This window comes from Daktulosphaira vitifoliae, unplaced genomic scaffold (genome assembly GCF_025091365.1).
Source record: "Daktulosphaira vitifoliae isolate Bord-2020 unplaced genomic scaffold, ASM2509136v1 Scaffold_1, whole genome shotgun sequence".
NCBI lineage: Eukaryota > Metazoa > Arthropoda > Insecta > Hemiptera > Phylloxeridae > Daktulosphaira > Daktulosphaira vitifoliae.
In genome coordinates this window covers 68382038-68398417 of record NW_026099572.1, presented here as the reverse complement: position 1 = coordinate 68398417, position 16380 = coordinate 68382038, and the positions used below count along the sequence as shown (strand labels likewise).

At 24.2% G+C, this 16380-nt stretch overlaps 2 protein-coding genes across 5 annotated transcripts in view; one reads left to right on the top strand and one right to left on the bottom strand.

Annotated features, from left to right (window-relative positions):
• LOC126893651 (trichoplein keratin filament-binding protein-like) overlaps positions 1-10570 on the top strand; it is a 14364-nt gene extending 3794 nt beyond the window's left edge. Inside the window, exons 3-10 of one of the 4 annotated variants that reach the window (XM_050664058.1) lie at positions 1319-1495; positions 2295-2521; positions 5370-5498; positions 7034-7258; positions 7329-7434; positions 7515-7679; positions 10090-10194; positions 10277-10570. In XM_050664058.1, coding sequence (XP_050520015.1) covers positions 1319-1495; positions 2295-2521; positions 5370-5498; positions 7034-7258; positions 7329-7434; positions 7515-7679; positions 10090-10194; positions 10277-10306 — 1164 coding nt within the window. In that variant the 3' untranslated portion in view covers positions 10307-10570. The remainder of the gene's footprint in view (positions 1-1318; positions 1496-2294; positions 2522-5369; positions 5499-7033; positions 7259-7328; positions 7435-7514; positions 7680-10089; positions 10195-10276) is intronic. The other 3 variants (XM_050664057.1, XM_050664056.1, XM_050664059.1) reach the window with 3 other exon arrangements.
• A 422-nt stretch (positions 10571-10992) lies between these two features.
• Positions 10993-16369, bottom strand: LOC126893656 (required for meiotic nuclear division protein 1 homolog). The gene is made up of 6 exons (XM_050664066.1): positions 15971-16369; positions 15045-15168; positions 14756-14981; positions 14092-14257; positions 11422-11619; positions 10993-11357 (listed from the first exon to the last, which is right to left on the bottom strand). Exons 1-6 carry the CDS (start codon positions 16178-16180, stop codon positions 11196-11198), a joined length of 1086 nt encoding a protein of 361 aa, XP_050520023.1. The 5' UTR covers positions 16181-16369; the 3' UTR covers positions 10993-11195.
• Positions 16370-16380: the final 11 nt, after the last annotated feature.

The window sequence follows — 16380 nt, the reverse complement described above, 5'->3', positions numbered from 1 at the left end:
TAAGGTTTTAGTATAAAAAAAAATTATGTTGATTTGTTGATTTTTCAAAAAGTTATGGAAGTTTTAAGAAAAAAAAGTGAAAAAATTTCGAAAATTAGCGATTTTTAAATTTGTAATTTTTTTGGATATTTCCCCCATTTGCGGGGAACGAGGGAATTTTTTTCAATTTTTAAGGGTAATGTCTTCAACTAGATACGATTTGTGATCTTTTGACGTATTTTTGAAAGAAATCGGTCCAGTGAGAGCTGAGAAAAAGTGGCAACAGACATAAAAAAATAAAAAAATAAATTTTCACCACGAAGACAAGTACAGAGGTCAAATTTTTTTTCTATAATAAAGTATATTACATTACCTTTAATTTAAAATATATATAAAAGTGTCAGACTTTCTGGAACATTTTCAAAATTTAAGTTAAAAAAATTAATTTTTTGTGAGAAAGTTGTCATTTTAAATCCCCCCTTGTGGGCAGGTTAAGGGTTAAATTTNTTAAATCCTCCCCTGTGGGCAAGTAATGGGTCATATATAAAAAAAAATATACCAAATGAAAAGTAATAATGTAATGCATCTATATAAAAAAAAATTATATTGATTTGGTTATTTTTAAAGATATAGCAGTTTTAAGTAAAAAAAAATTGAAAAAATGTTGAAAATTAGCGATTTTTAAATTTGTAATTTTTTTGGAGGTTTCCCCCATTTACGGGGAACGAGGGAATTTTTTTCAATTTTTAAGGGTAATGTCTTCGACTAGATACGATTTGNGAGGGAATTTTTTTCAATTTTTGAGGGTAATGTCTTCGACTAGATATGATTTGTGATCTTTTGACATATCGTTGAAAGAAATCGGTTCGGTGAGAGCTGAGAAAAAGTGGTAACAGACACAAAAAAAAAAAAACATCTTAGTAAAATAATACCTTCTCAGCTTCGCATCGAAGCTAATAATAATTTGAAAACAATTAATCATAAAAATTATATATTATATTTTTGAATCTAAGAATTACTAATCTGTATATAACTAAGGAAATAGAAGTTAATGTTGCTTTTGTAATTATCCACCAATTTCTTAAAATTAAACATCATCTACAGATTTGCATCAAAGTGTTTCTTATAATAGTGATTTTAATCACTGTCAGATTAAATCTATATTGGACCCAATTATGCCATGTTCCCTCTGTGACTTGAACCCACTGTGCTGGGTTTTTTTTTTAGTAACAAAAAAAATTATTAGTTACAATGCTGATTTCAGGCATCTCAATAGGAAAATTTTTTATTTAATTTAATTTAGTTCTATTAGTCTATAAACTTGAAACAAATTTTGTAGAAAGAACAAATGAAAAAAAAACCTATTTGCCTATCAAAACCACATTCTTCAATACAAAAAATTCCAAATGAAGATATGGCTAAAGAGTTGCATCTTAAACAAGATGCAATAAAAAGTAGAGAAATGGAATTAAAACAATACGCCCAGATAAATAAATGTAATACTGTATCTAAAGAGGTAAAATATTTGCTTATTTTTCAATTATTATAAATAAGGATTTGCAAAAAAATCCAGAGGGCTTATTTATGCTAAAACCATACAATATTTTAACTCTAATGCAGAGCTAATTGGTATTATTATGATATGTTTATTTTTTTTTTTATGTCTGTCAATATAAAGATATTTAGGCTAATAAAAAAAAATTATATATATATAAAGAATTATTGTTTATACCATAAAATTAACTATTTTTAAAGCCATTTTTTTTCTAAAATTGTAATAAAATTTCCCAGGAAATTAGTTGATACAAAATCTAATAGATTTTTGGGTTTTTTTGGATAAAATCCTAAAAACACTGTCATCTTGGGTTTGTGCTAATACTGATATAAATAGATAATATTATTTAAATAAAGAAAATATTTTTAAATATTAATAGTATACAATATAATTATTCAGCTTTCCTTTAAAAAATGATATAACTCTCATCTAGATAAAATAAAATGAAATTCTAGGATATTATTAAAGTTTTATCAATATATCAGTTGTAATTTAATTTTTTTTAATTTACTATTAACTTATTAAAATTTGATTGATNCAATATATCAGTTGTAATTTAATTTTTTTTAATTTACTATTAACTTATTAAAATTTGATTGATTTATACTTGTTTTAATAGTGGTAGTATAACACTTACACTTGTTTGATTTATCTTAACTCAATATTCTTGTTTTTTTTAACAATATTTTATACAATCAAGATCAATAAATTAAGTCTATTTTTATTTGGGTAATTAGTAAATTATACTGATATTTTGTAGAATGAAAATAGAATACTTCAGTGTTCATCAAAATCTGCATGGGATGATCAAATACAAAAAAAATTGCTCGCAAGGCAAAAAGAACAAGAAAAATTACTTACCAAACAACAACAATTTCATGAAGAATTAATTAAAGAACGACTAGAAGAAGAAAAAAATCATCAAAATAGACAAAATTTAATGTCACAAATTAAGAATGATCTTGTAGATAAAGTTGCTGAACTCCAGTTAGTTTTTATAAAGCTTATATTATTTACTGAAATATTGAAGACATTTTTATAATGAGTCTAATTTTTATATTTTGACATTTTATTATGGTATCTCAAGTTAATATTTATACAGTCAAATCATAAATTCTATCATAAGTTATATTCTTAATAACTCGCAAATAAAACATAATTAAAATTTCAATTTTACATTGTTAAAAGGAACATAAAATTTACTTTTAAATTACGCATGACTTATTCAAATAATCCTTTTTCTGCCATCATAAAATGAAGTAATCTTTTTGTATTAACTTTAAAGGAATTTTTACCACTGTTGTCTCTTGAGGCTACCTAATTAATTATGCTTAGATGTTTTGAGGCAAGAGAATCTTTCAACTAATCTTCTGAAAGTCAAAAGAGTTTAGGTTTGAGATTCCTTACGATCTATCGGGGCAGTATTGAAGAAAGGATCATTTTTCACTTTTCTATTTTGAACTTGTTGGTAGGAACTACATCCTACTGAATAAAAAGTATAATTGGCTTTAAAATAAAATTAGATATTGGACTTTTTTAGAGAAAGTTTCCTGTATCTTTAAGCGTTCTAGAAATAATATATTGGACTATTTAAAGAGCAATTACTATGAAATAATTAATTTATATTGATTTAAAAGTTTTGTGTTCAAAGACTTGTGACTAGTTACAAAGATTATACTGGTAAAAAGTGAACTCCTTAAATAACTTATAGTATTTTAAAAGCTTATTTTATGTTTTTAACAACAATGTAAAATTTAATTTTCTAAAAAATTTTATTCGTATGTAATTAAAGAATATAGAAGATGTGCCAGAAATGTTGGCTACGTTATGTATTATAAGTACTATATTAAACTACTATACTGATAGTACTATATTAAAAGATCAATCAACATTTATATTAAATTTTTCCCAAAAGTACCCATGCCACAAGAAAGTAGAAAGATAAGAATTCTTCTTACTTTTTAGTGCTTGGATTTTTTAATTTCATTCTTATATATTTTTATAATAAGTCTTGACTTTTTTTTTTCAAAAGATTTTTGTTTTCAAACGACATTTCAACAATAACTTTTTTTATATTTTAATAAAAACAATTTTGTAGATAGTATATTTTAATTATATTATATAATTAATTATAATATTTTGATAATAAAACCTTGGGGGTATAGAAAAAATAATGTCTTAGCAATGTAAACTTGTCTCTAAAAAATTATAATTTTTTATACAAGGTTTTCCATGATGTTTTGATAATTCTAATAACTTGATTTAGCAAATATTTTGCTTTACTTTTTTTAAATTAATTTTTATAGTTTTGAAGTATGTTAAAAGAATATTTTTTATTATTTGTCTTAAATAAAAAAAATAAAACAACAAATTTTTTTTAAGTAGACATTTTTTAGCTCATACAAACAATTTTGTTGGTCCTTTAATAACTTTATGTATTTATTAAGTTACTATCATTTTAAACATAGAATGGATATGTAGCACTGGTGGGTATAGCTTTTATTGATGTTTCTGTATTCCACCTTTGCTTTTCTTAAAAAGCATAATTTATATTACTTGTGTTATTTATTTATCATTAACCACTTTAATTAATTCAAAAATAAAAATAATAATATGATTTTTTTTGTTTCTTTAGGTAAATTTTTACTTAAATTAATTTAAATTAAATTTTTTTTATAAGAAAGGGGCTTAGAATGGCTATTTAACGTTTTGAAAAAAAAAAACAATTTTTTCTTATTAAATACAAATAATACAAAATATGCATTTAACATAGTCTAGAACTGTAGAATCCATTTAAAAAAAAGTTATGTACAGTAGGGATCCAGCAAAGTGGAGTTAAAGTATTTTTTAATTATTGTTGATTAATATATAATGGTGATTAAAATTACTGTCATAAAACGCTTTTACTTTGTATTTGATAGGTATGAAAAAAAAGTATTCATCTACTTTCATACCTCTTATAAATATTTTAGGTCAGAAAAGGTCAGTTATTTATGGCCAACAATATCAAATACTTAGTATGGGCTTAAACTGTTTTACTATTTACTATATATATATCAAATATATTTTTTTTTCATTTTAGAAACTGGTTACTTGGTTATAAAATACATAATTTATAGTACAAAACCATTTCAAAAATTTAATTTTTAACTTTAAAAAAATAGAATATTACTTATAGAGGACAATTCATTGAAATGTCTTTATTTTTTAATTATATTGTACACAAAAAACCTTAAAACTCTAAATGTTGCTAAGTAAAAAAATGTCAAAATATGCTACTTTTACCAAAAGTCATGATTTTTTACTTTAATGCCCAATAACATTTAGATATCAATAATTCAGATAGTTTTTCTTTATTCATCCTAAAGTAGATTGTATTAGTTTTAATTTTTTTCAATGTAGGTTTTTTTGGAACATTAAAGTTGAAAAGACAAAAAAATGTTGATATGATTTTTAAGCCCCACAGTATCTTAGTTAATGACTGAGTTTTCAAAAAAAGTTTGTTGTTAGCAAGGAAAATTTTCAATAAAAATTAAAATCTCATTAATTGGGCAGTTCTTAAACCTAAAATATCTATATTAACTGTTAAAAGAACTGTAATTTTTTGGGACACAACATTGAACAAAATTGGTCCAATGAAAGTGGGAGTAATCGTATATACAGATACAAAAAGAAAGAAAACAGCAGAGTAAAACCAATGGCTTCTGAACTACACTTTAAAGCTAAAAAGTAACATAAAATATTTACTGGATCCAAAGTTATTAGATTTCTTAAAATATCACAGACCACTCTGTATATATTACAATTTTGATTGTGCTTGTTGTTTTAACCCTAGAGTGAGTTCTGTTTGTTATGAAGAGTTAAAAAAAAAAGAAGATGCATATATAAATTTTCAAAAAAAGTTTGAAAATATAAAACAAGAGAGAATTATTCAAGAAGAACATATTTTAGAAAACAGAATGAGGTAAGCGATACTATGATATTAATATATTCAATTATTATTTTAAAATAGACAAACTATTGTGTTGAAGGTTATGAGTAATTCTATATTATTAGCAAGAGTAAATTGTGGATTATATTTTGATTCTGGATAATCAAGAATTCTATTATAAAATAACTTGATAATGAAAATAAATTGATAGAATTATATTAAATAAAAGTCTTTTATCATAATTATTACATTAACATTTTTTTGGTAGACCTTAAATTTTCAATCTTTGAGGTATTATTTTGCCTGCAGGCTCCCTGTTATAGTTTGTTAGGTCTCTAAAAAGCTTCAGTTTATTCAACAACATTTTACTATTCAAAATAATTGTAAAATAGATTTCCTGTGTTTCCATCACTTAACCAAAACAAAAATAAAGTTCTAAACTTTTATTATTTATGCAAGTCATTTTAAACTCAATATTAGACAGTCAAATAATTTCATCTATTCAAGAATAAAAAAAATAACTTTAATGTTCTTAAACAATAACCCCTTTTTAGCTTCGATGCAAAGCTGAGGAAGTATTGGTTTTACTATTATGTGTTTTTTTTTTTTTGTATCTGTTACCATTTTTTTTAAGCTCTCACCGAACCGATTTCACAAGAGATCACAACATGTATCTAGTCAAAGACATTATCCTCAAAAATTAAAAAAATTTCCCTCGTTCCCCGTAAATAGGGGAAACCTCCAAAAAAATTACAAATTTAAAAATCGCTAATTGTCAACATTTTTTCAATTTTTTTTACTTAAAACTGCTATAACTTTAAAAATAACCAAATAAATATATATATTTTTTTATAGATACCATAAGTATTTACCTATCATTTGATAGGGGTTCAAACCTTTAAAAATGCGTATAGAAAGTAAAACATTTTCAACTTAACTTTTGAAAGTGTTCAGGATACTCTGACACTTTTATATATATCTTAAATTAAAGATAATGTAATATACTTTATTATGGAAAAAAAAATTTCGGACTTTATTTTGTCTTCATGGTGAAAATAGTTACTAAATGCTATTTTTGTGAAAAAATTATCAATATTATATTTTACATTTTTAACTTTATAATGATATAACTTATTGAAATGTGTATGGATCAATACAATTTTTTTATGAGAAATAATATTTATATTCCTCTTTCATTCGACATACTTTATCTTAATCAGTATATAAATAAGGAAATAGCAAATCATGTTGCTTTGGAATAATCCACCAATTTTTTAAAATTAAACACTAAAGATTTGCATCGAAGAGTTTTTTATGATAGTGAATTTAATCAGTGTGAGATATCATTATACTTGACCCAACTATGCTATGTCACCACTGTGCCTCAACCCCCCTGTGCTGGGTTTTTTTTATTTATCAAATAAATTATATATATATATCAAGATTTTATACACTATTGATCAATATCCTTGTAAAAAGTTATTTTAAAATTTTTCAATTAAATAAGTAAAAATTAAGCAAGAATTTTTTGTATTCAGATTGGTATTATTTATTTTTTATTTATCTAGGACAAAATTAACTAAACAGTATCAAACAGAGTTAAAACATAAGTCAAAAAAAATGCTACAGTATATGCAAGAAGATAGTAAATTCTTAATAAATCTTATTGATCTGATTTCTATCTCAAATATTGGTATAGTAGTAGATGAAAAAATAAAAAAAATTCAAGAAATTCTTAAACAATATGAAAATAAAGAATCACATAAGTTACACTTTATGGGTTTTTTGTTTGAGTGAGTTCTAAGTGCTTTGAGTCTTTATGTATTTATATTTTTAAAATAAAGTTTTGTTTTGTTGAATTAGAGAGGAAGCACGAAATATGTGGAATTCGCAACAAGAACACTGGGAAAAAGAGTATGAAATAAGGAAAACTGAAATTGATTGCTTACTTAAAGATATTGCTGTACAAGTACGTAGTAAAAAAAAATGCTTCACGAAAAACTATTTAAATAAAATCAATCCAATTGTTAAATTTCACTATTATTCCAGTTAGATGATAAAATTAAAAAATGTTTGGATGAGCAACGTATTTTAATTGAAGAAAGAGAAAATATTTTAAAAATTATAAATGATGGTAATAATGATTTGAAAAAAATGGAAATAGAATCTAAACAATTCCATAAATTATACCCAAATTTCTACAATCAGATACAGGTTAGTGTATTGTTACTTCAGTGGCAATACTTTATAATTACATTATTAATGACTTATAAATTAAAATTTGTCATTCCTTGTTGTAAAATTTGTTTATATACATTTATTGATAATACATGTATTATATCTTTCCAAACTAATATTGTATATGTGATGGTATCACATTATCATTATTGTAAAAAATATTATATAAGAAAACACAGACAGTGCATCTGTTACTAATGACTAATAAATGATTATTACGAATTTAGCCATCATCATAAAACTATTTAAACCTGACCATTGTGGTCAGTCGACTCTAGTACAAAGCAATATGCTTTCATTCATTAGTTTCAGTACTGGGTTGCACTGTCTGCCTTACTGTATAAGGTCAAGTCTTTGTTCATTCCTTTTGAAACCTTTTAAACTTGCTTGCTTTTGTTAACTACACTTATATAGTACTTATGTATTACTTTTTATCTGCACGTCACACCTAGTTGTTACCCTTATTTCCTTCCTATAACAACAGCTTTTTGATACCTACAGCCAATTCAGAGTATTAACCAACCACAGTGACTGCTGTAAGATCACACATACGTGAATATCTAAGCAAACTCGTCATCTCATCTTCGTATACTTAACACCTAATCTCATTCTCACTTCTATTTGTAGTTTGTTTTGTATTACAATATATAATAGTGTATCTAACTTATATAAAAGTGATTAGAAGTTGTAGATTCCATTGGGACTATAGGTTCCCCTTTTTTCTCTAACACAAAAATAACTTTTAAAAGAGGAAGTTAATCAAAATAAAATAGTAATAATGATAATGATAATAAATTGAAAATAGTCTATTTGCTAATTTATATAAAATTTCAATCATATAACTACAACTATTTTTAATTAATCAGTCTTTTGTCTGAATTTTACTTAATAGTAAAATTAGATTAAAAAAACTAATATAAATATTTTATAAGACAGTACTGATTTTTAGTAATTGTTGCATTTCCTGTCATGTATTTATAAATCTTATTTTGTATATTCTTTCATTATAGCTGTGATGCAAATCTGAAAAGGTATTAATTTTACTATGATTTGTTTTTTTTTAATTTTTTGTGTTTGTGAACGCTCAATCTCAGCACTCGCTGGACCGATTTTGATGAACAATATGTCAAAAGATCTCAAATCGTATCTAGTCGAAGACATTACTCTCAAAAATTGAAAAAAAATCCCTCGTTCCCCATAAATGGGGGAAACCTACAAAAATATTACAAATTTAAAAATCGCTAATTTTCGACATTTTTAAAATTATTTTTACTTAAAACTGCTATAAATTTTTTTAAAATGACCGAATCAATATAATTTTTTTTTTTATAGATACCTGAAGTATTTACCTATCATTTTGTATACTTTTGTGAATATTTAACCCTTTACCAGCCCACAGGAAGGGTTTCAAAATGGAAACTGTTTTACAAAAAATTAACTTTTTCAAATAAACTTTTGAAAATGTTCCGGAAAGACTGACTCTTTTATATATACCTTAAATTAAAGCTAATGTAATATACAGTAGAACTCCAATTATCCGAACTCCGACCATCCGAATCGCCGATTATCCGAATCACTTTCAGAAAAAATCAGAAAAAAATTTGTCCAAAGTCCGCGGCGTCAGTGTAGGCACAACACGTGGTAAGAGTTCCCACTCCAGTTCCGGCGCATTGCAGTCACCTGTCATTGTTTGTTTTGATTAGTCAGTGAATGGGTCCCGGTCCCCATTAATTCGGATAATTGGAGTTCTACTGTACTTTAATTTGAAAAAAAAAAATTTGACCTCTGGACTTTTCTTAATGGTGTAAATGACTACCGTATGCAAAAATATGCTATTTTTGAGAAAAAATTCTTGATATTATATTTTACATTTTTTAACATTATGTTGCTATAACTTTTTAAAAAAATGTATGAATCAATTCTATTCTTTAATGATAAATACTTTATATATACCTCTTTCATTCTACATACTTTTTTTTTAAATCAAACCATTTCCCTTTATATAGGGGGGTTGCAAACAATTAAAAATGCGTATTGAAACTAGGACTTTTTCAATTAAATTTTTGAAAGTGTTCCAAAAATACTGACACTTTTATATATACCTTAAATTAAAGCTTATGTAATATACTTTAATTTAAAAAAAAAAATTTAACATTTCTTTTTGAATTCAAGTATATTGGTTGTACAATACAAATTAAATCACATATAATGTAATTAGATAGTTTTAACAATTTTGAAAAATATCATTACATCTTAATAAACAATAGGTTTAAAATGGAATTTTTCGGAAGGGATTATAATTTTAAAAAACTTACCACAGCGGAGTTGTGCTACCGTTTTTTTTTTATGTACAAATTAGCTACAAAAAAAAATATTTTATTTATAGAAGTGCAATGGTGAAAACCAGAATGGGTCTGGGATTGAACTTATAGATAATGAGCAACTCAATTTGGGTATAACTCAATTAAATCTACTTAATGATAAACCAACTGTAAGTCATTAATTTAAAATATTTTACATTTTATGCTTACTTAGTTTTTTTCGTATACTAATTTAAATAATCATTTTTTTAGGATTATAGAAGAAAAAGAGCAATTTGGTAATTGTTCATTTTTATTTTAGTCCATTTTACATTAAATTAAAAAGTTAAATGATCATAAATTAGTGATCGAGAAATATATTCTTTTGAGTTATTAATAAATTTTGTTGAAATTTTTTGATAAAGATAAATATAATTTTTTTTAATAATGTTTTACTATGGATATTATGCTTTACATTTTGTGTAAAATCATATAATTTAAATATACATTGAAATTTATGGTATATAACTGAAAATTTCGTAAAAATTATTTTTTATAACTTTCTACTTCTGATATTTTAATTGATTTTATTTTTAATTTAGTGTTTTATTCACTTATTTTATATATTGTACAATTTAGATTTTTAGTTAAATGTAAAACAATGATTTAGATAATTTTGAAGTATTTGTATTTTTTTTCTAAAATTTTATTTAACCACATTTATTTTGTATGAATTGTAATTACTATAATTGACAAGTAAATTTTAGTTAAAAATAAAAAATTGATAAAAAAAACATATTTTATTAAATTATTGACCTCATTTAATACATATTCTAATCAAGTTTTTTATTTAAAAAGTGGTACAATGAAATTATTATTATTATATAATAAATAAGCATTTAAACTGTTATTCAATTTATGAAATAGTTGATAGTTTAACAATTANTACATATTCTAATCAAGTTTTTTATTTAAAAATTTGATACAATGTTTGTATTTTAATTATTTTATTGTAATCTTAGCAAATTAATATATCGTTTTGTTCAGAAAATAGTTGTTAAATTTAAAAAGTGGTACAATGAAATTATTATTATTATATAATAAATAAGCATTTAAACTGTTATTCAATTTATTAAATAGTTGATAGTTTAACAATTAATTTACATTAAAATATTATTATTTTTTTTTATTGTTATGACATTAGTAATTGTGTATAGTGTAAAATCTCAAAACCAACTTCAACCATAATCAACACTATTATCATCCACTCTAATCTTATGTGATGTCTATCACTTAAGTGGTGAGATAGTAATTCCACAAGTTCAAGGCAATGATTAAGTTTCATATTCATAACCTAAAAAATTGTTATATAATAATGATTGTGTTCAATCAATTATATAAAAAAAAAATTATATTACCTTTAATCGTGTTGAGATACTAAAGTAATTACTAGTTGTACGATAAAGAGTTTCCAAATGTTCTTGTTCCCAGTAAAAATCAGGTATATCATGTAGATCAGAACTCAAATTAATTGAATGTCTTAACCCAAAGAGTTCACCTGTTTTTCTCATGACTTCTTTTCTTGTAATACGTATAGGATGACCTTCTTGTAAATCCTTTAGGTGAATTTCAATAATTAATAATTACTAATCAACATTTAACAAAAATTAGTATTAGGTTTTTGAAGCTACATTTAGTTATACCTTATTCATTTTCCTAGCAAATAACATTTTACATTAACCATTACAATTGAAAGAGCACCTCTGGATAAAGTTACAGTTATTTTTTTAACATAGGTTTAGCAAATAAATTGTAAATTCACTATATATAACATTGTTGGTATAATCTAATAAATATATTAGAGTAACCTATTGGCTGTAAAATATATGACCTTGATACTATTTTTTATTAAATCTAACTAAAATCTTAAATTTTAAACATTTCATGCATATTTATTATTTATACACAAAACCAAACTACATTTAAAGCTAATATATTTTTAAATAAATAAAAATTAAAATGTAAATATTATTTAATTTAAATATTTTTTATATTTTAGGGTGATTCTTAGCTATCCAAGTTAATTTTTTTTGGACAAAAATTAATTTAATACCCCCTTAAAATTATTCCATTAAGTAAAAAATAATTTGTACAAAATTTGGTTGAAATTGAGTGATGTTGACACATGCCACAAGAGGATTGAAAATTCGACTGTAAGGTTGGTTTTTAATTTTCATAATTTTACACTATATACTAATTATAGAAAAAATTATAGTATGTAATTTATAGAAAGAAATATTTGCATAAAAAATGCTATTAGAGAAAAAGCTATATCTATATTACTTAGGCATAATAATATGGCCGACCCCCAAGAAGTTGGGATTAAGGCGAGGAAGAAGAAGAAGACTTAGGCATAATAATATTAAAATACCTTCTCAGCTTTAAATCGAAGCTAAAACAACATATATTTATCTTAATAGTTAAAATTATTTTTATTAATTTACTTAAATATTAAAAATGAACTATTCAATCTACAGAAAAAAGTTAGAATTTAATATTTTATTATTTTAATTGTGCATTTTACTAATTTTTAATAAATATTTGCGTATTAATGCTATATATATATTTACAAATTAGACAATAATTTAGCTCCTATTCAAAAATTAAAGCTTTTTATTAAATTATAAGATAATAAATTACGTGAAATCACGAGTCTCTTTTAAAAAGTTTAGGTTGAATCGTTCATTCGCAATATTTAAATAAATGAAAAGATTAATTTTAGCTGATACGATAAGTTTTTTTTATGCCTAAATATTATAGATACAGCTTTTTGGCTAATAACATATTTTGTGGCAAACATTTTTTTATAAATTAAATTCTATAATTGTTTCTGTAAATAACATAGATTGTTAAATAAATGATGAAACACACTTGCAGTCAAATTTTCAACCCACTTGCAGCACGTGTTAACATTATTCAATTTCAACTAAATTTTGTACAAATTATTTTTTAAAAAGGAATACTTCTAGGGAGTGATGTATAAAACTTCAATTGCATGTATGATTCGGATTAGGGATGTGTCATATAAACAAATGACATATGAATATGTTATCATATTATCATTGATATTTGGTAAGCGATCAAATCAGTTCAGTGTGATTTATACGGGAAAAAATTAGTTTTTGGGGGATCCGGATCACTACGGTTCGGCGATCTGAATCATTTCATTCACTATTTTGACCCGNAAAAAATATTTTTGATGTTAATACATTTTTTTTTACACAAAATATGTTTTACAAAATTTGATCCAGATTGATTAACTCTAAGGCGGTGATCAAGATGGTTCAAATTAGAAGGGTATTATCCCAATTTTTCTTATATTTTTACCAATATCAATCTTTTCTATAAAATTGATTGGACTATAATTATTAATCAATTGACATCTAAAAAAAATATGCTGACAATTTTTATTGTAAATAGGATTTTTTACAGTATAATTAAAAAAAATGAATGTTTTTCCATAAAAAGAGTTAGAGGTACAAAGTAGAGAGGGGAATTATGGTTCACCTAAGTGATCCGATTCATTCGAATCAGGTCAACTAGAAGATCCGGTTCAAAGACCCGTTCGCGATCTAAAAGATATTTTGAGTCAATTGAATGGAACATTCAGTATAGTTTTGATTCTTTTGCGGTTTTCGATTCGCGAATTGCATGTATGATTCGGATTAGGGATGTGTCATATAAACAAATGACATATGAATATGTTATCATATTATCATTGATATTTGGTAAGCGATCAAATCGGTTCAGTGTGATTTATACGGGAAAAAATTAGTTTTTGGGGGATCCGGATCACTACGGTTCGGCGATCTGAATCATTTCATTCACTATTTTGACCCGTTCAATGCGATCCGTTCGTTCGCGAACGACACATCTCTAGTACAAAGAAAAAAATACTAAAAAAAACTTAGGAAAATGAACTTTAAGTCATTTTTGTATGAAGTATATAGTTTAATCCTTACAATAATAAAATATAAAAAAGTAAGAAGTTGTGAATTGTTAAATAACTTAATTAATAATTTATTTACTTGAGTGACAAATTCAATTGAATCTATGTATTGATCTAATAAAACTTCCCAAGTTCCTAATTTTACACTGTGGGCCATGGCATTAGAAAATGTATAACGATCTAAATCAGAAGCCTTTTTATCTCCTTTAATTAAATGTAAATTTCCTTTTTGAATTGAGCTTTTTCTAAACAAAAGAAAAATTTGTAATTTTAATAAACTATACCTAAATAATTATTAATTATTAAATACTTAATTAAAGGGGTCGGCCTAGCTTAGTGGGTAGAAACGTATGTTTCAGCACATGGGGATCCCGGGTTTGATTTCCAGAGTGCCAACAAAAATTTTCTTGGTGGTGTCTTATTTCTAGATAACTACTTGGGGTTGACCCCAAATAGTTGGGATTAAGATGAGGAAAAAGAAAAGGAAGTGTCTTATTTCTGGTACAAACTGTCAGTAATACCTGTCACGTCTATCTGGTCTAGCTAAGAACTTTGATTTCTTAAGATGTGAAAAAGTCCACCCCTCTGTAGTATAGTTAATACAGGAAATAAAAGATGTAAAACTGATCATTTTATTTCATTTAAGTAAATATTTTATTAAAATAAATAAATAAGGCTGAAATTATGACTATATAAAACCTTTATTTATACAAATTAAATGAAACTTGTATTGAAGCAATTACTTGTCATTTGTATAGGTATAATACATTAATTCACGTTCATCCATAATGACATTAGTTGCATATGGCATAATCTGATATTTCGACAAAAAATCAATTAAAATAGTAACTTCCATATCTGATATATTCCATCCCACAACAGACCCTTCACGAAAAATGTATAAATGCCTATTCTCATTAGTAACATGATATTTAGATGTAGCATGAATCACATCAAATGGTACAGTATCTGTAATCTATTAAATTTTTTTATGCACTAGTCGATTTTATAAATAGTAAACTAATGACACACCTTCATAATTTTCAGAACCATTGTACAAGTCTGTTGGTTCATAAAGGTTAGTTTTAGAAAGAGCTTCTTGTAATTCTTCCAAACGATACTCTTCAGCTGTAGTAAAAGCAGTTACACTCCAAAACTAAAAAAATTCTTAAATTTTAATTTAAAAACATATACAAGATAAATTTAATTATTATATTTCATGTCATAACTTTTGAAAAATATTATATAATTTTTTGTTTTAAAATAGTTAAAATGTCATATAATCTTCATATTTAAAAAAAAGTACTTATTTAAATTAATTAAATTTAAAATTAGAAATTTATTTTATTCTAATTTTGTTTTATTTTATTATTATATCAGTTATTAATAGTACAACTATTTTCATTGCTCCTTAACATCTTATCAATTATTACATAGTTGGTTAGCTACATCAGCAATATCTCACGATATAATTATGCAGTAGCTATGCTATAGGCTTACTAAAACATTTTGTAAATAGATATTCGTGTATGATATACAATTTACTAAACTTTATATAAATTCATTGTTGAGCTATTTAAAAAATAATTTTTTACATTTTTAATTGAAAATTTGATTTATGATGTACACTCATTTGATTACTTAAAAGTACTGATAAAATTTTATTTTTATTTTCAATCAAAATTAAAAAATTTAGAATAATTTTAATTATGAAGTTGTTTTCTTAGCTTTTATCTTTCTTCAATTTAATTTTACAGATGTATCAATAAGATATTTTTTATTTAATATTAATAATAAATTACTTGAGAAAAGACCTATTTTAAGCAATATTAAAATATTATACGAATTCTATTTATAAGTTATCTCAATACTCTACTGAGTTTAAATAACAAAAATAAATTTCAAGTGGTTATGCTTGAATAAAACTAAGATTTCAAAAATTGAAAATAGTTATTAACTCCTTGGCGATGGTATGTATCTTCATTAGCTTTTCGTCGCTGACTCCTTTTTTTAAGATTTGATCCCGAAATTAATTTAGAACTATTAGAATATTTATTGATTGTTTGATCTTGAAAAATAGTAATTGGCGGCCGATGAAATAATGATATACATCTCATTTCTAGTCTTGGTCTAAGCACTAACGCTTTAAAACATTTAAAATAAGACATTTTTTTGATTGGACACCCAGTCAGTTTAATTTAAAACTATTAAAACTTGCTAATTAATTAAAAAACAAAGAAAACTACATTGTAAATGCACTGACATAGACAAAAATGAACAAAATAATTATTTAAAACTCATTTTTATTTTCGAAACAAACAATTAAAATATGATCAATCAAAGTTGATACCATAAATTAAGATACTGC

Excerpts from the sequence above, each read along its gene's own strand:
- LOC126893656 (XM_050664066.1), bottom strand. The coding sequence starts at position 16,180 with ATGTCTTATTTTAAATGTTTTAAAGCGTTAGTGCTTAGACCAAGACTA. Across the intron at positions 14,982-15,044 it reads TGGTTCTGAAAATTATGAAG|ATACTGTACCATTTGATGTG; the intron begins GTGTGTCATTAG and ends AATAGATTACAG. Across the intron at positions 14,258-14,755 it reads TATACCTATACAAATGACAA|AAAAAGCTCAATTCAAAAAG; the intron begins GTAATTGCTTCA and ends TCTTTTGTTTAG.